The 27,924-nt window shown below is 39.9% G+C and overlaps 1 protein-coding gene across 1 annotated transcript in view; it reads left to right on the top strand.

Annotated features, from left to right (window-relative positions):
• The window catches only part of SUMF1 (sulfatase modifying factor 1), an 82,393-nt gene that overhangs the window by 47,730 nt on the left and 6,739 nt on the right, over positions 1 to 27,924 (top strand). The window contains exon 8 of the mRNA XM_081276063.1: positions 23,328 to 23,387. Coding sequence (XP_081132189.1) covers positions 23,328 to 23,387 — 60 coding nt within the window. The remainder of the gene's footprint in view (positions 1 to 23,327; positions 23,388 to 27,924) is intronic.

Here is a 27,924-nt window from a genome sequence, read left to right as displayed (position 1 = left end):
GGGAAGGAGCCAATGAGGAGTCCTTATCTCCCCTGAGGCCTTCACTCACTGTTTTCAATGAGGACATTCCTGGGGCAGGCACAGTCAGTCAGATGAAGGAGTAGCCTCTTGTTCAAAATGCAAACCAGCTTGGAAATGTTAATGGCATTCACTTCATAAAATATTAATGTGGCTGCAAATTATACTTAAGAAGGGCTAAGGGGAGGGCTTAGTTGTGCCTCAGTGGTACAGCGCTTGCCTAGCAAGTGTGGGGCACTGGGTTCAATCCTTAGCACCACATAAAAATAAATAAATAAAATAAAGGCATTGTGTGCATCCACAACTAAAAAAAAGTATATATATAAAGTATTATTTTTTAATGTGGTGCTGGGGGTCAAACCCAGTCCTCATGCATGCTAGGCAAGCACTCTACCACTAAGCCACAACCCCAGCCCTAAAAAAAATATATATATATTGGGCTGGGGATGTGGCTCAAGCAGTAACCTGCTCACCTGGCATGCACAGGGTGCTGGGTTTGATCCTCAGCACCACATAAAAGTAAAATAAAGAGGGCTGGGGATGTGGCTCAAGCGGTAGCGTGCTCGCCTCGCATGCATGTGGCCCGGGTTCGATCCTCAGCACCACATACCAACAAAGATGTTGTGTCCGCCGAGAACTAAAAAATAAATATTAAAAATTCTCTCTCTCTCTCTCTCTCTCTCTCTCTCTCTCTCTCTCTCTCTCCTCTCTCACTCTCTCTTAAAAAATAAAATAAAATAAAATAAAGATGTTGTGTCCACTGAAAACTAAAAAATAAATATTAAAAATTTCTCTCTCTTTAAAAAAATATATTACACACACACACACACACACACACAGACATATATATTTAAGATTTTTTAAGAAGGGCTAAAGGGAAAGCAAGGGGATCAAAATGTCAGCCTCTTGGGACTGTGTTTCAGAAAATAACTTCATCTTTTTCTCCTTAGAGGAAGATGAAAATCTTCCAGAAGAAGTACTATGTTTCTCCTTTGCACTTTTTTCTTCATCTAGAAAAACAAAAACTAAAAGAAAAACCAAAAAACTATTGAGAAATAGAAATAACCATGAATGTAGATAGCTCAGATATTTACATCCTGTACACATATTTTCCAAATATATTTTTCTTACTTGCAAAAGGTGTTAATTCTTTCTAGTCTATTATAGAAATAGTCTTTGTTTCTACTTCACAATAAAATTGTCTTCAGAACCTCTGTGATAACTGTTGATTCTCCTTGAGCAAGGAGAACAGGACACCAAAGTGTACCCTGTCCTCTTTAGTTTGGGGGAGCAGGGGATACAGGAAACCCTTCTTTGATGTCCTGGGCAGCTGTGGTTCTGCAGCCTTTGGGTAAAACCTTCCCAGGGAGCAGGAACTTTCTGACACCTGGCAGGTTGCTGGGTGAGCAGATGTCTCACCTTTTGAAGGTGCCTGTGTGCAGCCAAGACAGTCCCCCTGGAGTATTGACTCACTGGTCCTCATCCTGCCCTAGGTGAGAAGGGGAACATATCTTCCCTCTGTCCTGAGCTCAGAAGTTCTCAGATGCCTGAATGCAATTGTAGCATTTATTTGTTCTCTTTCTAGATAACTCTCTTCATTTCTTCTGCTGCACCTGGGATGACTTACCATTCAGGGCAACATAGTTACAATCCTCTGAATATCATGAGTGAAAAATAAAGCCCCCCCCCTTTTGTAGTTCTGGATGGACAGGATGCCTTTATTTTATTTGTTTATTTTTATGTGGTGCTGAGGATCGAACCCAGTGCCTCACATGTGCACGCCAAGAGCTCTGCTGATGAGCTACAGCCCCATCCCTAAAGTCCCTTTCTATGAAAAGCACCCCAGATTACTTGGAACAAGAAGAGTTTCAGATTTGGGATGTTTTGGGATTGTGGAATATTGCACATACGTAATGCAGTATCCCACGAATGAAACCCAAGTTTGAACAAGAAATTCATTTGGTTCATATACACCTTAAACACATAGCCTTCAGGTAATTGTATATAACACTTTGAATAATACTGGGAGGAAATAAAGTTTGTGGACATTGAACTATCAGAGTTGGAGTATCATTTCAGTGCTCAAAATGTCACAGATTTTGGAGCATTTTGGATCTTCAGATTAGGGATGTTTGATTTATAGTAGCTTTACCTTCCAACTTGTTATAACTAACAGACTGGGCTGTTTTTAAGTCGCTGATAACACTGTGCATGGAACAGGGTTCAAGACAGAGCCTACTAGAGTCAGCCCACATTCCTGAGCACTTGGTGTGTGTTGGAGCTACACCTGCTTTGCGGGATATAGGCATGTATGACAGGTCCCACTGTTAAGAAGGTCCCTGGGCAAGAGATTGGATGCTGAGCACAAGGATCAAAAGGTCCATCAGGTTAAGATTTTCTGTGGGTAACACTGAGGCGGAGCCTTTGTGAAATATTTGTTCTCTGCAGTGGGACCTGAAGGCTTCTCAGCAAGGTCCCCTGAGACTACTGGCAGCAATCACCAGGTCACTTTGCTAGGTTAGGGGGCTCCAAAGATAAGAAAGACAATGCCTGACCTTTTGGTGACTTCAGGACAAGCAGTTCCTTCAGTGAGTGCCTTGCCTTCTGCATCCTGAATCATTGCGTGGCCCTTCCACCTTGAGCAGGTCCTCCTCCGTGCTCCGAGTGGCTGTACAAGAAGCCAGTGTGCTTTGTGGGTGCATGTTGTGTATATTGTGTGTGCTGAGTTGTTTCTTTCTGTCTTTCTGCAGTGTGTTCCCCACTCCTTGTGGGAACATGGAGCCGTTTATGGAATTTCTGTGGGCTAACCAACTAGGGGTGTTGCAGTGACTTGTGAATCGTCTTCCTTGCCTCAGTATGTGCAATAAAAGGCTTTTGGTTCTGTTTTTCACAGCGCATCACCCTCCTGGGAAGGGAGAGCCATATGCTCTGTGAATGAGGTGGCAGAAGGTCAGCATGATGGGTTGGGTTGTAACAGAATCGGTCAGTGACAAGAGCAGAGAGGTTGCTAATGTGGCTGCTTGTTGTCCTTGGTGAAGTTCCCCATGTTGCACTGAGGAATGGGACACTGGTTAAGTGACAAAGAAGAAGTCAGGAGCCTGTTTCCATCTGCCATGTAGCTGTAAAACGTCACGGGCTGCAGGGGAGTCCTCTCGCTCTCCTGGGGCTTCATGCTTCCTCGTGTGGGCTGTGCTGAGCCTGGGCAGGCCCTTCCAGGGTGCAGCTGCCCTTCCGGGGTGCAGCTGCCCTTCCAGGGTCTGTGGCTGCTTTGGAGAGTAGGCCGTCTGCGAGCATGCCAAGCCGAGGGTAATACGGTTTTAAAATGATTCACACCTCGGTCCACATCCTAGCTCTGCCACTGTTGGCATGGTGATCGGGACAGCATGATGAAGTCCTTTGGTTCTGTTTCCTCATCTATACAACAGGAGGAACAAGAAAATTCACCAACACTGCGTTGTTCTGAGAATTTAAAAAAGTGACTAATGCTCTTAGCATTATGCCTGCCATGTAGTAAGTGCTCAATAAACGAGAACTAATGGTTATTTCCAGCATCTGTCAGTTGGGACATTGCCTTTAAATTCTTCCCCTGTCAGCACCACCTCTTGTTGTTTAATAGACTGGATTATGTTGTCTTCCTTTCCTCTGTTTAACAGCATTTTTAAGTACTTATTCTGTGCTGGCGGCAGACACAGACATTCCCTGGCCCTTGCCCGCAGAGTTTGAATTTCAGAATTCCTAATTGCAGTTACCATTTGCATAGTAATAGGCAGTTTTGGTCCACTGATGCTCAGGAAGCTGGAACCAAAGTCCAGGTTTATGGCTTCTTTTCGAAGGTGGTTTAGTCCTTCGATGCACCTTTCTTTATGTGGAATGGACTGGGGGCAACAGGGCCAAGGGTTTGCAGAGCCTCTGTCTGTTGGCTCCCTTAGTTATGCCCACAGCTGATAATAAGTCAGGTGTGAACAGTTTTTCTGTGCTGAATTCTAGGTGGAGCCAGGCCTCCATTTTGAGTGGATTCTCTCTTTCTTTCTTCTAATTAGGTGTATATGACAGCAGGATGCATTTCTTCATTGTCCACAATCGCAGCACAACTTTTCATTTTTCTGGTCGTACAGGATGTAGCGTCCAGCCATATGTACACTCATGCATGGACCTAGGATAATTATGTCCATCTCATTCTACCATCTTTGGATTTTATTTATTTTTTTAATACACTAGAAACTGAAACCAGGGGCTCCTTGCCACTGAGCTATATCCCTAGAACTTTTTATTTTTAAAAATTTTAAGACAGGGTCTTACCAAGTTGCTGAGGGTCTTGGTGAATTCTTGAAGCTGGCCTCTAATTAGTGATCATCCTGTCTCAGCCTCCCAAGTCCCTGGGATTATAGTCTTGTACTGCCCGGCCTGGCTTTGCTTGAGGGTTTTTTTTTTTTTTTTTTTTTTTTTTTTATCTTCTTGTGTTGGTGTGCTTTGGGGAGGAACTGACAGCTTAACACTCATCTAGGGCCAGACCTCCTCTTCCAGTCTTAGCTTCCTGTCTTCCACCTCTGTGAGCTTCTTTCCCATGACTTCATATCTGGGACCTCCCTAGACTGATTGTGTTTGTTGACACTACAATTTATCCTTCATTATTCCTGCGGTATTTCTGCCCTGAATTTTTTTTCTTTGCATTTTCATATAAGTCTCTTTCATTACATTTGATGTTCAAGAGATTAACGTCCATCTGTATTGTGATCCACAGAATAATTCTTCTTCATGGTCCATATATGTGAATGATTTTCAGTTCTCCATAGTCGTGGACAATTTTCCCATGGTGCTCCTGAGCTAGAGATGGAATCATTACAAATGGATTGGGAAGGAGGAGAGTGGTCTCTTCCCACTTGAAGATGCTTCCTCAAGCCCTTCTCCATTCTAGCTTTGTAGATTATTAATGTAAAATAATGTAAACTGGATTAAATGAAGGGGCATGCCTAGGACTCTGCATCCTGGTGTAGTAGTTCAGACTGTTCCCCAGACTGCCTTGTGCCTTTGTGAGAAGTAAAGTCAAAGTGCATTTATGTAGTTTTTTTTCTCCTTCTACATTGTACAAAATGCTTTCCTGTGTACCTCTGTGCCCCCCCTCCCTTCATATACGCTCAAAATGTTCCTATATGTGAAAGAAGGCCCATGCTCTCACACTCATTCCTGATGTTAATTCAGGGAGGGGAAGGAGGTTTTCTTTTTCTTTTTTCTGGTTGGGAAGGGTACCGGGAATTGAACTCAGATGCACTCCACCGCTGAGCCCCATCCCCAGCTCTATTTTGCATTTTATTTAGATACAGGATCTCACTGAGTTGCTTAGTGCCTTGCTTTTGCTGAGGCTGGCTTTGAACTCATGATCCTCCTGCCTCAGCCTCCTGAGCTGCTGGGATTACAGGCGTGTGCCACTGCGGAGGTTTGACTTTGTTCCAGATTCTGAGCTTCCTTTACCATCAGGATTTAATCCCAGCTCTTATGATCCCCAAACCTGTCCATGTTTACTGGGCTCCAGATATTATTTCAAATACAAAATAGAAAGGGATGCTCCTTCCATGTACTAATATTTCACCATTAACCTTGTATGTTAGATCAGAGTTTCAAGAAATGTTATAAATACGAGAGATAATTTAAGAACCGTGGACTGCTCTGTCATGCTATGACTTCTTCCAAAACCAAGTGGGAGGCGGAGAATCACACCGACAGCTTTCAAGATCTTGAGATTCTAAGTCAGTTTCTTTTGTTTCTTACCTTCATCTCTTATTTCCATTAATTTGTTCTTAAAAAGTGCTGACTAGCCAAGTTGTTGTTTTTATATCTGGCATCTAGCTTATTAATGAATTGAAGAATAATGTAGTGTCATTTCCCATTCCTGTAGCTTACCTGTAGTGACTTCCCTGTATCTCAATGTGACTCATTTGTTCTTTCCCTAAGGCTCTGGAAATAAAACCAGAAGAGAAAAATAGAACAGTTAAATTATCTATTTTTTCTTAATCAGGTTATGCTGTGCTTTTTAAAAAATGTGGACTCATTTTTAATATAGTGACGTGCATATCCACATGTCATTCTTTGCATAAGTGAATGCGGCCAGGTTTTCATATCCTTGACTTCTTCATTCAAGGATTCTACCAAGTGCAGGTTGAAAATATTCAGGAAAAAAATTGTGCCTTTACTGAACATGTGTCGATTTCTTCCCCTGTCAATATTCCCTAAACAATATGACACCTATTTATGTGGTATTTACATTACATCATGTATTGTAAGTAATCCAGAGATCATTTAAAGTATAGGGGAGGATGTGCACAGGTTATGGGCAGACCCTTCACCATTTTATACAAGGGACTTGGGGGGCAGGAACCCAGCCCCTGGGGACTCTGAGGGATGACTCTACTTTTCTCTATTTAGCAAAAATTATCAGCAATGTGCTAAGTGTCGGATCTGTGTGCTGGGTTCAGGGAATCTACAGACATGATCCCTTTCCCTCATGGAGGTTGTAAATGATAAGGAAGCCAGCAAACACACCAAATCCATAGAAATGCAAGTGTATTTAATTTCATGCAAGGAGGAAACGTAGTAGGAATGTCGAGAGCTTGTAGTGTGGAAATGGACCCGTGTTTAAGTCCCAGCTGAGTCATCCATGAGCGCAATAAGCCAAGGCAGGTTTCTTAGAATCAGCTTGCTCATTTGTAAGAAAGGAAATGGTGGTCTCCCTTGGGGATTATCAAGAGCTTGCAATGTGATACTGCAAAGAAAATATTCAGCGGAGAAGCCAGTGTGTAGCAAGCTCTTGATAAATGCCAATTATGACTACTGTGTTTTAAATGTAAGGGAAATTTAAATGAAATAAGCTAGAAAGCTATGAAATTGTACCTTTCTCTGAATCTAATCCATGGAAGACATTTATTCTGGGCCTTGTTAGGGATGTAGAAAGAGAGATGCCATCTGGTAGCATGCAATTATAAATTACAACACTTCTTTCTGTGGACAGTCTCCACATTATACTCAGCACAGGAAGTAAACACTGCATGTAATCAAGTGCCAGAACATACAGAATTGAGCTTTAAACACTTATGCACTTTTGAAATGTCCAAGTCAAAGCATGGAAGTTGTCAAGTGGTTCTTTGAAAATAATGTTTAACTAAGAATATCATTTGATACAAGCTACTTGCTTTATTCTCTCCTAACTTGCTAATGAATTGTCCCTGAAAACAGAACACAGAAGACAGAGAGCCTAAGAGAATGTGATAAAGCCTTAGTGTATGTAACTGGTTATTTTTCTCACTTCAAGTGATGGTTAGAGCTATATTTGGCCTTCATAGGACTGAGCGGTTTCACAGTCAATCTGAGAAATAGAAGTGACTGAGTCTGGAGCAGATCTCTCAGCAAGTGTAATCTGGATGTTGGTGTCATGTTGATGGTTTGGTCCAAGTTGACCTAGAAGTTGTCTTTGTGTCAGATGATGCCACTGTACACTCCTGTTCAGGATGCAGCAGACTGAAGAGTCTAGAAGGAATCCCTCTGGGATTGGACAGACCGTAAATGTTCTTTTCTGTTGTACATGAGCATTGTAAACTTTCTGGGATTAAAGAACCACTTGCAGTAGTAGGAGACACATTTCATCCAGCTGCTCATAGATGATGATAAAGTTTCTTCTTGCAGGGTCCACGCATGACATTCTTTCCCTTAACAGTGGGTGTTCTGGGTTTAGGTAGACTGGTTTTCAGCACCTAGATGCTTCTTTTTCTTTTTTGTTCTAATCAGTTTTACATAACAGCCAAATGCTCTTGGATTCATTATACACAAATGGAGCACAATTTTTCACTTCTCTGGTTGGAAATGAAGTACAATCACACCATATGTGATCTAGATGCTTCTTATCCTTGCATTGAGAAACCACCATTGATTTTCCACCGTTGTACTAATGCAAGCCTCTTAAGCATACGTATCTGCCATTGCACAGGGGAGCACATGTCGCCATTTTCCTGGGGCCTTGTTCCACTTTGTCTTCTCTCCCTCCTGCCTGCCAGCTGGGGAGAATGGCCGGGAGAGCTGATGCCTTTGAACGAGGCATCTTATAGAAGGTGCAGTTGTTTATCTCACATCTCTGCAAAAATCTGAGGAAAGGCCCCCAGAGTATGTGAAACAGCTTGATTTGAAAAGGTGCCAAGATGCAAGGATCTAGGGATCCCAAAGATCCAGCTCTTGGCAAATGGCAGTGGAGGAAAGACTTCATGGGGTCTCTCGGGCAGCACTAGCCTTTGACAAAGGAGGAAACTCAGTGGAGTGGAAGGACCAAACTAGACACTGGTTCTCCCAGTACTTGTCCTGGGTGGCAGCACCCTGGTGATGCCTCTTGCCTGGGGTCTTCCTGTGGGGTCTCTAGGTTTTGTGGTCACTTTCTACTTGCAGTCTGCCTTAAGACTTTTTATTTTGTGCTTTTATAATGATGAATCATGGGGGCCTCTTAACATATTTTTCTTCTTTCTTCCCTTGTTTGCTGAATCTCTGCTTTCTGGCCAAGAGTCATTACATAGAAACTTAAGTGCATGCTGATGGTTTTAGTCAGTTTTCTCATTTCAAAAAACCTGACAAGAAGAGTTTTAAGAAGGAAATATTTATTTGGCCCTCATGGTTTCAGAGGTCTCAGTGCATAGACAGCTGGCTCCTTTCCTTGGTGCTCAAGTTGAGGCAGAGCATCATGGCAGAAGGATCAGTTATATGTGACAACAGAATGCTCTTGGATTCATTGTACACAAATGGAGCACAATGAGATGAGAGGGTGCTCTGCTCAAAAAGAACCAAATAAAAACCCCAAAGGCCCACCCCCAGTGACCCACGTCCTCCAGCCATGCCCTACCTGACTAGTTACCATCCAGTTAATAATTCCTATCAGTGGATTCACAGACTGATTAGGTTAAGGCTTTCATAACCCAATCCTCTTACCTCTAAACCCTTTGCATTGCCTCACTCATGAGCTTTTGGGGACACCTCATATCTAAATTATAACAGTGTCATCCACTGATTCAGCAAGTAGCTACACATCGCTAATCTCAAACACTGTTTAAAGTTCTAATGATAAAGCATGCTGTCAAGCTATCTGCCTTGTAGTAGAAGAAAGATAAATTTATTATTTTTCAGGAAGTGGTAAGAACTAGTATGTTTTGTTTGTTTGTTTCTTTTTCTTTTTTTTTTTTTTTGCATCAGGGATTGAACCCAGAGATTCGTAACCACTGAGCTATATCCCTAGCTCTTTTTTATATTTTATTTAGAGACAGGGTCTCATGAGTTGCCTAGGGCCTTGATAAGTTGCTGAGGCTGGCTTTGAACTTGAGATTCTCCTGCCTCAGCACCCTGAGCCGCTGGGATTACAGGCAAGCATCACCATGCTTAGCTATGTGTTTTGTTTTTTCTGATACCACTTCTGACACCAAATGTGTGGGTATTTCTCCAATAGGGAATGCATATTTTTTTCTTACACCTGTTCCCCAATTCTCCAGTGACACTGGGTGTCCTCACTGAGTGCAAATTTGGGAGTTCCCACAACCATAGAACTCAGAAAAGCACTTTGTTTGTGGTTACTGGCTTATTACAAAGGATACAACCCAGGTAGAACCAAATGGGAAGATGCGTCAGGCAAGGTAAGGGTGGCACAGGGCTTCCGTGCCCTCTCCAGGTGAAGCCCTGTCCCAGCACGTGCACATGTTCACCGCCTCAGGATCTTGCTCTTGTTAGAGGATTTATGGGAGCTCAACTGATTAGAAATCATAGGCCATGGGGGATTTAAACCCAGTGTCCAGTCGGGTGGGGCCAGAAGTGCCATCCCTCCAATCCTGGCCCTCCCTTTGTGGCACCCAGCTCTATCCTGACGCTTGCTGGGCCTCTCCTCTGTCCACTCTCCCCTCTTGCCCTGAGTCAGCTCATTAGCATACTGAAGAAAGGTGCTGTCCATTCTAGAGTTGCCAAGGGTTTCAGCAACTCTGTGCCAGGAACTGGGAAAAGACCAAATATTTATTTTTGGTTACACCACAACTGGGATTAAAGGGGAGAGAGATGTGGTACACACAGGAAGGAGGGATTAGGTGAGGTGTCATTTAACAGAGACCCTGGTGGAGTGGCAAATCAAGTCCTGTGTCATGTGAGGACAGATAGAACAGTAAGGGCAAAGCACAGTAGATGTCGCTTGTGTGGGGTATAATGTGAATGTGCACTACAACATTGCTTAAACTGCAAGTCTATTAGCAGTCTCCAAACACTTCCCACCCGAATTCTGGTTCATTGAAATTTTAGGGCAATTGTCATTTATTTTTTAAAGAAAGGAAAATGTCAACTCCTCTGTATTTATTACTTTATTATTCCTGTCCATGGAAGTGTTTGAAAACCATTCCAGTCAATGAAACTCGACCAAGCAGTTTTGTGAAGTGGAGCAGTGGCATCCATAGTGTGGGAGAAAAACCCAGGTGGCCTGAGTCAGTGAACCACCCATGATACGAGTGGTGTTGCCCTAAGTACGGATGTCCTAATGGTAGGTGTTGCTGCTTTTGGTGTGTATAACCCTGAGTGGAAGGAGCAGGAGAGCCTGAGAGTTGCTCACTGAGCCAGGGGCAATGTTGGCTCCATCCACAGGCTAATGAATAGAAACAAATGTGGAGGCTGGGATTATGGCTCAGTGGCATGCCAGGCACGTGTGAGGCACTGAGTTTGATCCTCAGCACCACATAAAAATAAATAAATAAAACAAAGGTATTGTGTATATCAGCAACTAAAAATATTTTAAAATACAAACAAATATGAACTCTTGACTCACATTTCCCTTGGATTTAAGCTGTTTTCTCGAAAGGGGTTCATAAATATAGAAATTTTCATGTACTACAATTTGAAACACTTGAGAGACTTACTTAAAAAGTATGGTACTCTATGAGGCAGCATAGAGTGCTGAAGGCACAGGGTGCACTTCACCGAGGGGTGAGTCTGACCTTGGAGCTGCAGCCTGGACCGGAGCTCTGCTCCTCCACCTACTAGCTGAGTGACCTTGGCAGGCTGTTCAGTTCCTCATTTGTAAAATGGGACAAAAGACTCAGTACCCAGACATTCATGGTTTCTGTCTGTGCCTGGCACGATTGTTGATAGCTTCCCTTTCACTCCTTGAAAGTATTTTTCTATCTGAGTAATAAATTACGTGATTTTACACAACTTATAGAAGTTGTGTCTAAGGTTGTTTTGCAGATTGAAAACAAGAAAAACAATACCCAGGTAGAACATGTGCTCAGTAAATATCAGCTTCTGTTATTTATGTAGGTGCCACTTATTCTACCATTAGAATTAGTATTTTAAGTACCAAGTTTTATGCATTACTCTGAAACTGGCAAGAATTGTTACCATAAACCTTGGACTATGAAAGGTATATACTTTCTTGGGAAATGAAGAGCCATCATGGTGTGGTGTTAGTTAGTTTTGAGAATTCTTTTCCTTTTAAACCTAGCATGGAGGAAATGACTGTTTTCATTCATTTCACTAACAGGGTCATTGCTGTGACAGTGCGTGCTAGTTTCACAGAGAAAATAGCGTGGGGGTTGTTAATTTGGTTTATGTGTTTAATGTGCGATTCTTTTGTCTGATCTCTGCTTTTCTATCTTTGACCTTTCTTTAGGCTTCACCTTCCTCTTTTTTCTCTTCATGCAATAACTGAAGCTAATTGCAGTTTCTTTTTTGTTGGTCCTTATCCTAGGGGATAAATAAAATTCCACATGATTGAAAAAGCTTTATTTGAACTAATGATTTTATCTGCCCACTCCTAAAATCCTTTGTCATGTTGACACTGGATATAAAAAAATGAAATTATTGGGATATTTTACTTTATTATTTCACATACTCACCTCCATTACAGGTGCTGCCAAGCCTAGAAGGCAGTTGGTCTGGTTAGGCACTATTATGGTTTGGATATGAGATGGCTCCCAGAAACTCATGTGTGAGACTATGCAAGAGTATTCAGAGGTGGGATGATTATATTTTGAGAGCTGTAACCTAATTGTTGGATTAATCCAGTTGAATTGAATAGATTTAATTAGATGGTAACTATATCTAGGTAGTGGCTGTCACTGGGAGCATGTCCTTTTGGGTTTATATTTTGCCCTTGGTGAGCAGAGCTCTCTGTTTGCTGGTGGTCCTGTTCTGAGCTGCTTTCCTCCACCATGCCCTTCCACCATGTTCTGTGTTATGTTGGGCCTAGTGCAATGGAGTTGGCCAACCACGGACTGAACCTCTGTGAACCCAAATAAACTTTTCCTATTCTAAGCTGTTCTTCTCAGGTCTTTTGGTCACAGTGATGAAAACCTGACTGGAATCGGCAAGGTGGGGTGGGTAAGTTTGAAGGTATGTGGTGTGATGGTCTTTGATTGATGGTTCTCTGTTACCAGCCGTGTGACCTGACACCCCAGTTATTTCATCTTGCCAAGCTTCAGTATTCCTCATCTCTAAAATAGGCATAATGATACTTCCTGTTTTCCATGGTTATTGTGAGAATCAGATGAGATGATGAGGGTTGGGATGCTTCCAGTAAATATCAGGTAGCATAATTAACAGAGTTGCCAGTCATTTTAAATTCTGGGATGCTTGAAACAAAGTATTTCTGAAAAGATGGTGGAGATAATTGAAAAGAGAATTCCTTTTCAAGGTAGGTGAGCCAAAGCTGTCTCTGTTGATACAAACACTGCTCCTGTTAGCCGGTTTCTGAGCTGCTTATTGTTGTAGTGCCTGGTAACTTAACAGCAATGCTGCTTCAGCGTGCATGGAATCTTTCAAATAGACAGCAAGATGACTTTTCTGTTACCCTAAACTTCAGGCTGCTGGAACCAGGCCTGTGGGAGCCCGTGTGATCTGCTGGCTTGAAGGCTTGCCTGGAAGCCAAGTGTGCCAGGGAGCCCCTCTTCAGCCAACCAGGGCAAGGGCAGCTTAACTCTCCAAGGATCACACCCACCTCTCAAGATTACAGAGTGGAGAATAAAATCTGTCCTTATGAACTCTGAAGTCTTTTGCACTTGAACTTCTAAGGAAGTCTTTGATTGCTAACATTTTGGAGCCCTGGAAAGCATAGTCTTTTCTTCTTTTCATTTATCCTGGTTCACAGTTTTGTATCCTTTAACTTAAAAAAATTGTTTTTTTTTACAGAAAATTCCAAACATGCAAAAGTAGAAAAAAATAGTATATTAAACCCCAATGTCCTCAATATTTAGTTTTAATAGTTATCAACTCATGACTAATTTTGTTTTATTTGTGTTTTCAATTTCCTTGTTCCTGGTAACTTTTTCTTCAGGATTATTTGAAACAAATCCTAGACTTATATTTTATTTAAAAATGTCATCTTCTTGGGGCTGGGGCTGGGGCTCAGCGGTAGAGCACTCGCCTAGCACGTGCAAGGCCCTGGGTTCGATCCTCAGCACCACATAAAAATAAATAAATAAATAAATAAATAAAAGGCATTGTGTCCAACTAAAAAATAAAAGAAAGTCATCTTCTTTATTTTCATTTTCAAACAGCTTTATATTTAAATACTTTAAAGTAACATATGCCCAATATGTTAACATAAGTATACACTGTCTTTATAATAGAAGTCATTAAAGAAATTTTTTAAGAACGAATTTTTTTTAATATTTATTTTTTTAGGTGTAGATGGACACAACACAATACCTTTATTTTTATGTGGTGCTGAGGATCGAAGCTGGCCCCGCCCGTGCTAGGCAAGCGCTCTACCACCCAGCCACAATCCCAGCCCCTAAAGAATTATTAATGCTGATAAGCTTTGATGGAGAGAGGGAAATACATCTATGAAATCACCATTTAGGACACTAAAAACGTTTTCTTGTGCCACTTTGTAATCCCTTGGTCTGCCCTTCTCTGCCTGCTATACCCATACAACTCCTGATCTGCTTTCTTTCTATCACTGTAGAGGTACCATTTTGGAAGCCTCAAGACCTGTTAGGAGGCTATTGTAGTTGGTCCAGATGAGAAATGCTGGTGATCTGGACCAGGCAGGTTACCATGGAGATGATGGACTATAATCCTTTAGAGATCTTCTTTGGAGGCAAAGCTCATCAGACCAGTCGGATGGTGGGATGAGGGTAAGGGGGGAATCTAAAATTACTTCCCAGGATTCAAACACTTATAAGGTAACAATAGGATTGCTGGATTTCCTCACAAATATTTTAAATAAAGGACAGCTGCCCTTGTCAAATTGAAAATAATGAGCTTTAGTTTTCCTCTCAGATGTTCATGGTATAATTTGAGCTGGGTGAGGGAAAAGAAAGTAGTGCAAAGGCAAATAACATCTTCAGAGTTTTAAAAGTGCCTGGAGGTTGAAGTTCACTCTGCTGTGTCTAATGGCCACAGGATATTTGTGTGCAGGTATAGAGGTGACTGCCTCTGTACCTTGCTAAGTACTTTCATTGTAATATAAAAGTCTGTCTTTATCCTATAAGTTATTAATATGCCATATATTTTATTAGAAACTTGGAGGCCATTTGGGAATTTGACCTTTATAAAACTAGGCCAAGTGGTCTCTGAGGGTTTAGAATTTGAAGAGTTAATTATATGCCACCAAGATTACTAAATTTATGGTTACCTTTGGGAAACCTGAGTTAGTTATTAACTAATAACTTGTAAAAGTATCATCAGTGTGACATTTATTCTTCATTATTTGCTATGTGCTTCCTGTATATTATTTAATCCACATATTAATACAGTAAGTAGGCTCAAATATTATCTTCATTTTACACAGGAGAAGCCTGGGAGATAGAGGGGTTCTAACTGGCCCACAATCTCATAGTCAGTATTAGAGTTAGGATTTGAACCCAGGCAGGTTGTCTGAAACTGGAGCCAATGCCCTCATAAAAGAGAACATTTGAGGCCAGGTGGGGATGGTAGACATCTTCAATCTCAGATACTCAGGAGGTTGGGGCAGGAGCATTGCATATTTGAGGTCAGCCTCAGAAACTTAGACCTTATCACAAAGTAAAAATTAAAGAGGGCTGGCTATGTAGCTCAGTAGTAGAGCATTTGCCTAGCATGCACAAGGCCCTAGGTTCAATCCCCAGATCCACTCTCTTTCACACAAAAGATAACATTTTAACATTTGGATGGATAATGCAAGATGAATTGGAGTTTAATGAACAAGTGCAGATGAGCATATTAGGCAGAAATAGTCAAGTATCACTGCAAGAACAGGAGAAATTTGTTGTCCCAGGGCTTGAAGATAAATGGTAGTGATGTAAGGTAGGAAGGATGTAGGGTTTGTAGACCATCTGTTTTGGCTAACCTGAGCAGATATTTCATCAATAAACGTTAAAAGGTCTTTTAACATTCTCTTGGAAACTTGAAAAATTTCAAGGTCCAAGTTTTATTTTATTGGATGCAGGGAATTTGCACTCTTTGCTTCCCAAAGGCGTTTTCTAATTTCTGTTACCTGGACCTTACCCCCCAGAAGTAAATCATTTGCTCCCACCTTTTCTATGAAGCTCTGATTCCCATTAGGGGTACAGGAAGGATCCAAATGGTTGTAAACTGCATCGTCTTTCCGAACCTGCCCACTGTCCACCAGTAGCTGACGGGCTATCAGCCAGCATCTGATGTTTCAAGAGGTGATGGGTATAAAGGGAAAGTCTGTGTGGTGGATGCTTCTTCCCGAGCTACCCTGATGCATGCCAGAGCATTTTGGATTTTATTCCACTGAATGTGTTCCTATTTTTTTTTTTTTTCATTAAAAAACAAATAAGTAGGGCTGGGGTTGTGGCTCAGTGGCAGAGAGCCCTTGCCTCGCACATGTAAGGCACTGGGTTCAATCCCCAGCACCACATAAAATGAATAAATAAAATAAAGGTATTGTATCCATCCATAACTTAAAAAAAATAACCCCCCAAATAATTCATGAATGCAAATTTTCAAAGGTACGAAATTCACACCGTCGCTGAACCTCTTCTTCTTTTTTTTTTTTTTTTCTCTTCAGGTAGCAGTAGTGAGAGTTCTTTAATGGCTGCATTTATAAGGAGAGTATGTGCTAATGTTAACATATTGTGCCTATGTTACCTTTTTGGCTTTTTGTTTTAAAAATACTAGAATATAACTGAAAATAGAATATGCCCATAAATCAGCTTAATGACTGTTCACTCTGCCAGCCATGATTCAGTCACATAGATGTGTGAAACGCAGAATCTGTTACAGAGTGGTCACCTTATGCAGTGACTCTAGTCTAGTGCAGGGACTTGAGGTCTGGGCAGAAAACAGTTGGAAAGAAAGGTGATGTCCAGTGGGGGAGCAGAGGTGAACTGAACTTTGTAAACATGCCCTCAAGTCCATCCAGGTGGATTGGAACCAAGGCTTTAGCCTTGATGATATGGGTTCATGTACACGAATCTACTGTTCTTTATCCCAGGGCTCAGACTACACCTGCCCCAGAGTCACAAAAGCCAAAGGAGGATCCAGAGCAGGGTAGCAGGAGCTGTAGGACAGCCTGGTGTCCGCACATCAGTCTCCTGAGCATGAAAACACCATGGCTGCTACTTCTCTTCTCTCACAGCTTTCCCAGTAAATGTTTCCTGTAGGTCACCCTCATCAGAAACAGAAACGAGAGAGAATTCGGGGACATGAGGTTCGTTCTAGCGAAGGTGATATATTGTAAAGCTGTCACATTAATAATTATCTACTTTAGTTTAATCTAACACCTTTGGGTTATTTTAAAACAAATCCCAAATGTCGTTTGAAATTTTTTCCTAAAAAAACTTCAGTATGCTTTTTAAAAAAGTAAACAATTCTTGTGGCATTCTCAAATCTCAAAAAAGTTTAACAGTAATTCTTTAATATTACCAAATTTCCTTAATATCTGATGAATTTTTTTCTGTAATCGGCATGTCGAAAATCAGGATTTTAACAATTTTCTTTTTTTTTTTAAAGAGAGAGTGAGAGACAGTGAGAGAGAGAGAGAATTTTAATATTTTTATTTTTTAGTATTCGGCGGACACAACATCTTTGTTTGTATGTGGTGCTGAGGATCGAACCGGGGCTGCACGCATGCCAGACGAGCGCGCTACCGCTTGAGCCACATCCCCAGCCCCAAGATTTCAACAATTTTCATACTTGTTGGGGGATCTGGATATTTTTGGTTGGGTCCTTATTTCAATAACTACAATATGAAGAGATCAAGTGATTCCTAAATCAGAAAACAAACATGGCACTGGAAATCTACCAAAGACAGAAAAAAATTGAGATGTGTTTATTCTTGAGAAAATTGTAGACCTTTGGGCAAGAATGGTTGGGAATACCTGACATTCTTACCTGGGACTAATCTCATATCCTCTGTCTGCAAAAATATATTGTAGCTTTGAGATGGTGGTAAAAATCATTCGCCTTACAGCCAAGGGTGGTAGTGTTGACTCCGGATAGAGAAAGTGGGCACTGAATATGTGTGGCTTTGTTAGCTAAAGTCATCAGCTTCACCTCAGAATACTTCCCGAAATCCTGCAGCATTACTAACCCAAGTTAGCAGTTCTGATGTGGAATGGGTGGAGGACCAGCCAGATGTTTAAAAGGGAGATCATGGACGTAAGAGACCTTAAAGGGATAAGCTTTGCTAGGCTCAGCCATCCATCTTCAGTCATTGCTAAGTGTAAGGTGGGGAAGACCCAGGAGAGCCAAGCAAGGTGAAGGTCTGGGGGATTTGATGATTCACACTTGGAATGCTATTCCTTATTAGCCTCATGGGCTCAAGGTGTTTTATCAGAACCTTTGCTTAAGTAATTGGCTGAACATTAAAGTATGCAACACAGGTACGACCTCAAGGGAGCCAGGTTAGAAAATAAAAAATTTGAGCGGAGCCATCAATGTTTGCAGATGATGATAAAACAGATTAAACGGTTAATATTCAGGTAAGTTATTAAAACCACATCCTTCAGAAAAATTCAGGGAAAAAAAACAGTCCAAAGTTGCTGTTATGTATTGATCTACACAAACACAACACACACACACACACACACACACACACACACACTGCATTTTATATGTAGGAACATCATAAATACCCACTTTTCAGCTAATATGTGATGAAATGCAGACTGTCACTTAAGTGTGACTTGTACTAAGGAAAAAGATTATTTAAATGGAAGCTGACTCTCAGTAGTCCCAGATGTTGGATCTAACAAAGACTTAAAAGCAGCTAACATAAGGCCAGTCTGAATCATGTGCTTGTAGTCCCAGTGACTTGGGAGTATAAGGCAGCAAGATTGCTTGAGCCCAGGAATTTGAGGCCATTCTGGGCAATATGACATACCTTATCTCCAAAAAAGAAAAACAAAGGGGGCTGGGGATGTGGCTCAAGCAGTAGCGCGCTCGCCTGGCATGCGTGTGGCCCAGGTTCGATCCTCAGCACCACATACAAACAAAGAGGTTGTGTCCGCCGAAAACTAAAAAAAATTAATATTAAAAATTCTCTCTCTCTCTTTAAAAAAAAAGAAAAAGAAAGCAACTAATATATTTAAAGAACTAAAGAAGAATATATCATTTGAAGAATTAGCACAAAATATATTGTGAGTCAACAAATAGGGAATTACAAACAGACAAATGGAAATTATTTTAAAAAAGAACCAAATGGAATTTCTAAAATTGGAAAGTGCACTAACTGATATGAAATATTCCATAGATGAACTTAGTAGCAGATTAGAAATGATAGAAGAATCAGTGAACCTGAAGGTAGATCAAGAGCAGTTATCCAAATCAAAGAGCAGAAAAAAAAAATACTGGAGAAAATCAGAATAGTCCTGTGCAATGGTATCACACATTCTAACATAATTTCAGTATGTTTCATGGGAGCCCAAGATGGTGAGGAGACAAAGGGATAAGAAGAATTTGAGGAAATATTCTGAAAATTTTCCAATCTCATTGATTTTTTTAAAATAGTTTTAAGAAGTTCAATGAACATAAGTGAGAATAAACAAACAGAGAAACTCAGCTAGACAAATCATAACCACACTGTTGGGAGATAGAGAAAATCTTGAATGCAATAAGAGAAAAATAATTATATAGAGAGCAATAATAAGGTGATTAATTACTATTTTTTATCAGAAATAATAGAGAACAGAAGTTAGTGGTGTGACAGAAGTTAGTGGTTAGTTTTTTCAGCCCTTTGATTAAAGGGCTGAAAAAAAACAAAACCAAAAACAAACCATCCATTAACTGTGTCATTTTACCAGTTACATCGTTGTATGATGGTGTGCATGCATGTGTGTCTGTATATTTCTCTCACATATGTTCACACATTCCTAGAGTAACTGTTAAAAATGCTATATATGGGCCGGGGCGGTAGCTTAGTGGTAGAGGGTTGCCTTGCATGCATGAGGCACTGGGTTCGATCCTCAGTAACAAATAAAAATAAACAAATAAAATAAAGGCCTGCTGTCCATCTACAACTACAAAAAAAAAAAAAAAAAAAAAAAAAGCTATACAAAGGGATGCACTAAAAGCCCTATAGTAAAAAAAAAAAATTGGAATTCTTGAACAAAATATTGTTTGAGGAAATCCAAAGGAAGGCAGGAGAAAGAATAGGTAACAGATGGGAAACAAAAAGTGAAATAAAATCACAAATGTAAGTCTCAACATCAAAATTATATTAAAAGTACATGGTCTAAATACATTAAAAGACAAGTCCAATAATAGACTATCTACAAAAAACTCACTTCATGTATAGTGATAGAAGCAAGTTGAAAATGGAATAAGATATTATGCAAACATTACTCATAGGAAAGCAGAAATGGCTATATTAATAGCATTTAAAGAAGACTTCAAAGGAAAGAAAATTACTAGTCAGGGAAGGACATTATCTAATGACAAAATGTTTATTCCACTAAGAGGACAGAGTAATATTATGGCCTAATGAATATACCTGAAATATGAGAAGCAAAGACAAATAGGAAAAGTTGAATAATCCACAAGAATAGTTGGAGACTTTAGTTCCCCTTTTATCAACAATTAATGGTACAATTAGAAAATTAGCAAGTATATAGAAGAATTCAACAATACTGTCAACCAACAGGATCTATTTATTTGACATTTCTGGAACAGTTTACCCTGCAATAGTAAAATACCGATTCTTTTTAAGTGCTCATGGGATGTGTACCAGGATAGACCATATCATATACCATAAAATGAACATCACTAAGAAAAGTTTTAAAAATGGAAATCACATAGGATGTGTTTTCTAACCACAGTAACATCCAACTAGAAATCAATAACAAATGTAATAGGAAACTCTCCCAACACATAGAAATAAGCAATGTACTTCTAATCCTTGGGTCATAAAGGAAGTTCAAGGCAAATCAAGCCATAGATTGAATGGAAGGAAAAGGGAAATACAACATGAGAATTTGCAGGACTTGATAAAAGCAGCACTAATCAGGAAATTTGTAGCAGTGCATGTATACATTACAAAAGAGGAAAGGTCACCAGGTGCTTAGCCTGGTTCAGTGCCCAGCACCAAAAGAGGAAAAAAAAAAAAAAAGAAAGGAAAAGAGAAAAAGCCTGCAAACTAAGCCCAAAGTAAGCAAAAAGAAGGAAATAATAAAAGAGCAGAAATCAATGAAATTGAAAACACAAGAATCAGGGGAGAATCAGTGACACAAAGAGCTGGTTCTTTGAAAAGATTAATGAAGATTAGAAAAATCTTCATTAGTAGAGTAGTAAAATAATTCACAACTTTTAAGGCTCTGAGTGACCCTGAATTTTTGGAACTCTGTTCAATCTAATCCATCCTCCTAGTAATTTTTCTGCCTTTTGGCAAAGTGGTAAGCATTTTCGACAGTTGTGGTTAATCTTGTGTCATGACGTTTTCCAGCTGAATAGTGTTAACTGCTGCTATCAAATCAACATGGGATGACTCTCAGTAGTGCTGTCACTGAGATGAGTGTTTCATTGATCGATTGCAGCCTTGGGTTATTGGAATAGGTTCTCACATCTTCCTGTTGGCAAATCATCTCCTTGTTCTTAGATGTATCTTGACGGAAGAATTTAATCTTGCATACTAGCAGATACGGTGAGGCTTCAATCAGAATTAATCTGTCATTCAGTACATGGTCACAGCATTTGGAGAACCAGCTGAAGAAGTGTAATTCAAAAATTTCCAATCAAGGGTTGGTGTTGTGGCTCAGTGGTAGAGCGCTCGCCTAGCATGTGCGAGGCACTGGGCGCAATCCTCTGCACCACATAAAAATAAATAAATAAAATAAAGATATTATGTTCAGACATTATGTTCATCTACAACTAAAAAAAAAAGAATTTGCAATCAAGTTTAATCCAAGAGAGTGTGATCGTTTTATGGGACAGATACACAGCTGTGAATACTTCCATTTATGCTCTGGTGAATGTCTTGCTTTTTTTTTTTTTAATTTTTTTTTTTTTAGTTCTCGGCGGACACAACATCTTTGTTGGTATGTGGTGCTGAGGATCGAACCCGGGCCGCACGCATGCCAGGCGAGCGTGCTACCGCTTGAGCCACATCCCCAGCCCAATGAATTGTCTTGCTTTTATATAGTAAACTCACCAGAGGATTCTGCTGCGATGTCTGTCAGGTTTGGGATATTCCTGGAAAGAAAGCTGTGATGCTAGTCCTTATTTTTGCATGTAGCTTTCTATATTTTTCCGCTTGCCTATTATAATCAATAAAGTTTGTTAATTTAACATTAAGCCCTTAATGCCTTGGAAATACCATGACCCGGTAGAGGAATAACAAAGAGCCAGTGACTTTGCCTGTGACGGTTTCTGAGTGTCTGGAAATACTTAGAAGAAAACATGCACTTCTGCCCACACGTTACATTCACAGGACAGCTACGTCAGCCATACTTGGAGAAAATGTGGTTCTTGTAACTTTTGCCACTTATGCAATGGCCCTTGACAATAGGTTGTTGACAAGAAATAGGGAGATCAAGACAGGAAGAGGGTTGTCCAGCTTCTCTTGTTTTCAATAAACAGAGCAGAAGGCTGTGCTATTGTCTTTTTGAAGATCAAACCAAAAGCATAGCTATCCTTACCCCAGCCTGCTCCCCTGAGGGGCTCCGACTCACAGGAGCTTGTTGGTACTTCTCAGATGCCCTTTGCATGGCTTTCCTGGTGCTGAGGCGTTTAATCTGGCAGTGGAAGCTGCCGGATCTTCATTTGCCTTGCCCTGTTATCTGATGCTCTTTCTAGAAGAAACAGTCATCTTTAGGCTGCTCAATCTGGATCCTAATTTAATGACAGTCACTTCTCCTTCTTGCCTCCTTTAGGCTGTCCCCAGTTTGCTTCAGTTTGGGTTGCTAACTGGGAGCAAGGCAGAGTGATTGGGAGCATGGACCCTGGAGTAGGGCTGTCTGGGTGTGAATCCCACTCTGCCACTTACCTAACCTAACTGCAGAGTGGTTGTGGCGCCACGTGAGTTAATATTTGCAAAGTGCTCAGAACTGTGCCTCGTTCAGAGTTGACACTCTACAAATCTATTTTTTAAAGGTTCTATATTCTTTATTTTTGATTATCTTATGTGGCTGTATATAGTTGTCAAAACTCATTGATATTGTGTTTTAAAAGGAGTGATTTTAACTGGGTGTGTTGGTGTATGCCTGTAATCCCAGTGATTCGGTATAGGCTGAGGCAGCAGATCAAGAGTAGCCTCAGCAATTTAGCAAGGCTATAAGCAACTTAGTGAGACCCTGAAAATAAAAATAAAAAGGCCTGGGGTTGTGGCTCAGTAGTTAAATGCCCCTGGGTTCAATCTCTGGTCTTAATAAAATAAAGTGTTTTTTACTCTTTATAAGTTAGGCCTCAATAATAAAAAATTTATTAAATTGGCAATGGGTTTATTGGGTATTGCAGAGTGGAATTATAACAACATATTATGCAAAAAATCTTGCCTTCTGGTTGAATAAACCAGTTATAATGCAGGATAAATTTGCATGTCAGTATTGAGAAGGCAAGAGATGTTTCCAAAGGGCTTTGTACCCAGGCATCTAGGCTAGAAATGGGATTAGAGAGGGGATTGCTCCCTATAGTCACAAAGACTTCATCAAAGAGTGGGAACTTGACATGCAATTTAGAAGTCAGTGGGAGGGCATTTGGGATTGTGAGCATTTGGGAAGGTGTGAGGATACAGGTGCAATGCCCAGGTAGAAATAAATGCATATGAAGAGTTGAAGTAAACTCAAGATGGCCAGATGAACCCAAATGGACTCTCCACTGTGTGAGGGGCACCCATGTTGTCTGGACTAACGGAGTTTTTTTCTCTTTATCCTTAGAAAGGCCCTCCTTCTGGGAAAGACCGAGTGAAGAAAGGTGGTTCCTACATGTGCCATAAGGTAAGTATGTTACTACGTTTTGTTTTGGCAGTTTATGGATCCATTATAGAAATAGCCCCAAACTCACTTCTGCTCATACATACCTATCCCCACTGAAACCAGAACACAAGTAGGAGAGTTGTGTCAAGTTTGGTCACAGGCGTGGGGAGAAGTGGCAGAAGCAGAGGTAGAGGTTTTTAATGCCTATTAACCAAATACTATAGGAGGCCTTTGATGTCCCACGTGTCAAGGTGGGCTTAGTACATTTTCTCGCCTGCAAGTTCTACAACTACATCCTTTATATTTGAGCCTTCTATAAATTTCTCTGATAAGATTTGGGTGAGAGTTTTAAGTGGGTGGTGTTCGAGGTATACCAGAATGGAGGCACCCCAGATGTAAAGATGTGCCTTGTGAGATAAGTGTCATTCTGTCATTTTGTTTGAGAACATGTCTGCTGGTTGGGCTTAATTTCATAGTCCAAGCTGACAGTTCTTGATTAGTCTGAGTGACTGTGTTTTCTTGGGTAAACTCGGTGGAGCATTTTGAAATCGATTCCTATCTCCTCCCTTTTTTCTTCTAGTCATAGAATTTTAGCTTCTATCTCTGTCCCTATAAGAAGATGGTTATTGCCAAGAAGCTTTGCACGGTATTTTACTCAGACAGGCTGTTAGAGACTTAAAACTATCTATAATGGCTCTAAATTAAGTTACTAATTTGATAATGGAAGCACTAGTGAACTTTGCCCTAAAGTCTTAGCGCTCAAACTTTATTTCACTTTGGAATCAGCTGAGATCTATTAAAAAGTGCTGATGCCTGCCCCCAACCCCACAGACCTCATCTAATTTGATTTTTCTGGGGTGTCACATGGATATCAGGATTTTTTTTAGGCATTGAAAATCTACAGCAAAGGTTGGGAACTGCTGTCCTAAAGAGAATCTCTCTAGATTATGTACAGGTGTGAGTTTGCAGTAAATGTGCCTTCTGCATTTTAACTTAGAATTTTTTTTAATATTTATTTTTTAGTTTTTTAGGTTGACACAATATCTTTATTTTATTTTTTATGTGGTGCTGAGAATCGAACCCAGTGCCTCACGCATGCTAGGCAAGCGCACTACCACTTGAGCCACATCCCCAGCCCCTAACTTAGAATTTTAATCCATTGATTCAAGTGGAAGTTCATAGAATTGACTTCAATATATTATTTACACCTACAATTATAACAAGAAGCAGACAATTTTAGCTTCATAAAAGCCTTTTTATTTTATTTGTTTATTTATTTTTGAGATGGGTGTTCCTCTATATAGCCCAGGCTGGCCTCAAATTTCTGGGCTCAAGTGATCCTCTTGCCTTAGCCTTCTGAATAGCTGGGACTATAGGTGTGTCCACCTTAAAATCCTGTTTTTAATTTAAAATTAAAAGCATCACCACATGTGTTCTAATATATTTATTTGTTCATATACATATCACAGTCTTTAGTTCCAGATTATTTATCTTATTAAAATTGTTACTACAAGTATATTTCAGTCTTCTTGCTGGGGAATCAGACTTTAATGGAAAACAGGTGAATGTCTCTTTGTAGTGTCTCAAAACCCGAAAATCACCAGTTATGTCTCTGATATCTGGCACTTTTCTTAATTGAGAGTCTATTTAATCTGAATAATTAGGAACCAGATTATTCTATCAAGAATCAGTAGGGAAGATTAAGATTATAAAACAAGCAAACATTTTAAATAAGTAAAGAACAGTAAAATATATCAGTTCCATGTTCTTCCACTGAATTACATCCCCAGCCCCCCAGTTGACTTTTTAAAATGTCTTTTAACTTAATATATACTTTTATAAAATGTACTTATGTGGTATAACTGTTTCTTGGTATTCATCTTGAGTTCTCCTCAACCTTGCTAAACTCTTCTATTAGTTCTAGTAGTGCTTTTATGGGTTTTATTAGTTTTTTTACAAAAGTGATCATATGAGTAGCGAATATAGACAGTTTTCATTTTTAATCTGGATGCCTATTATCATTTTTTCTTGTATATTACATCATCTAGAATTTCCAGGATAATATTGAATAGATATGGTAAAGCAGACATTTATACACATCTCATTCTTGATCTTGGGAAATAAATGTTCAGTTTTTTTTTAAATAAGGCATGGTATTAGCTCCAGTTTTTTCATGATGTTCTTTATTAGAGTGAGAATGCTTGTTTCTGTTCCTAGTTTATTTGTGTTGTTTTGTTTTTGTTTTAAGTTAGCAATAGATGTGAATTAGCAATGGATGCTTTTTCTGCATCTATTGAGGTAACTGGTCTTTTCATTATGTTAATATGATGACTTATACTAATTGATTTTTACTTATTAAACTCTACTTACATTCCTGGGATACATCCCACTTTGTCATGGTGTGTTATCCTTTTTACATAGTTTGGACTCAGTTTGCTAACATGTTGACCATTTTTGCATCTAGTTTGTGGTTTGTATAGGTCTATTGTTTTCTTCTGATATTCTTATCTGGTTTTAGTACAAGGAATTGCTGTGTTCATAGAGTGAATGAACTCTTTAATTTTCAGAAAGAGTTCATATAAAATAATATTTTTTCTTCTTGAAATGTTTGATGAAATTCCCCAGTGAAGATATTTGGGCCTGGAGTTGTGTATCAGTCTTTTTTTTTTTTTCATTATAATAATGAAATACCTGAGGCAGACTAACTTTTAAAGATGTTTATTTTGCCTTATGGTTCTGGAGGTCCAAGGTCAAGGGGCCATATCTGGTGAAGGCCTTCTTACTGGCCCAGTTCTGAGTGGTGTAGGGCATCCAAAGGCAAGATATGGGGGTCTATATGTGGGGCATATCTGTGTGTGTGCTGGTCTTTCTCCTCCTTCTTATAAAACCCCCAAGATTTAATCATGGGGTCTCTATCTAATGACATTATCTAATCCTAATCACTCTCAAAGGCCCCACCTTAAATACTAGTGGGGTTAAATTTCCATCTTCTTAATACCTTACAATGGGATTAAATTTCAACACATGAGGTCTTGAGGGACACTGAAACCACATTCAAACCACAACAAGTTGTTACTATAAATTTATTTAATAGATGGGTTATATAGGGTGTTTCTACTCAGTTAAGTTCTGATAAGTTGTAACTGTAAAGAAATTTGTCCATTTTATTCAAGTTATTGAATTAATTGGCACAATATGCCTTTTAATTGAGGTATTTAGGTCAGTTATATTTATTGTGATTATTGATATGGATGACTTAAATGTGCTTTCTTGATATTTGTTTTTCTCTTTGTCTCATCTGTTTTTTGTTACTTTTTTTATTCTTGTCTTTTTTGGGCTAATTAATTTTTATCACTCTCCTTTGATTTATTAGCTAGAAGTCTTTGTTTAAAATTAGTGGTAAGCCAGGTGTGATCTGTAATCCCAGTGGCTTGGGAGGTTGAGGCAGGAGGTGCACAAATTTAAAGCCAGCCTCAGCAACTTAGCAAGACCCTGAGCAACATAGCAAGACCCTGTCTCAAAATAAAATATAAAAAGGGCTGGGGATGTGGCTCAATGGTTAAGTGCCCCTAGGTTCAGTCCCAGTACCAAAAATAAATAAATTAAATAAAAATAGTGGTGGATTTAAAGTTTTTATTTATATAACTTAAACTTTTCTTAGTCCACCTGAAGGGTAAGTTTGAATTTAGTCAGGCTCAGAGCGATGGGACTATCCTCAGAAGAAAAGAATAGAGAATGACAAAACTTAGTGGAATTACAGCCTTTTCCAGAGAAAAATGGCAATGCCATGATCTTGGCCAGTAAATTGTACATACTATAGGTTTTTGTGGTTATTTCAATGAATTTAGGAAAAGAGCAGTGTTAGCCTTTCTACCAGATTAAGAGTGGCAGCTTTTACGAAATGATTAAGAAATGAATTATGGAATTAGATCTGGGATGGAGATCCACAATAGTTGCTTGCTAGGTATGTGACCTCGGGCAAATTCCAATCTTCAGTTTTCATATTTGGAAGAGGCACATCATAATCACAGTCACTCTGAGGTTTTATGAGGAATAAATGGGACAGCATATCTAAGTACTTGGTAAAAGTTTAGTAATATTTAGTGCCAGAGGAAACCAAACACATGCTGGGAAGTGGGTTGGCAGAGCTCCTTCTGCAGAAAGGTGCCCTCCCAAGGGGAAACCAGGGAGCAAGCCTGCCTGCGCGAGCAGTCCACCAGGGTTTACCCTAATGAGGTACTGCCCCTTGCTCCTGATAGGAAGAGTTTGGGGGTACAGTCTACACAATTAGCTAATTTTAAAATTGGGGTGGGCATGGACCAGGGCCCAGTTGTGATTAGGTACCTGTTAGAGAATTTTTTAAATGGCTCCATTCTGATCACATGATTTCTTAATTTAAGATGGCTCCATCTGACATTTCCCTAACTTAAGATTGCTCCACCCGGGAAACAGTAAATATGACTTTGTTGCATTGCAGGTTTAACTTTGATAAAAAAGAAAACATAAATCTTAACAGTCTTAGCTACTTGGGAGGCTGAAACAGGAGAATCTCAAGTTT

The sequence above is a fragment of the Spermophilus citellus genome (genome assembly GCF_964194105.1).
Source record: "Spermophilus citellus genome assembly, chromosome: 19".
Lineage (NCBI taxonomy): Eukaryota > Metazoa > Chordata > Mammalia > Rodentia > Sciuridae > Spermophilus > Spermophilus citellus.
This window is presented reverse-complemented; position numbering and strand designations above follow the sequence as displayed.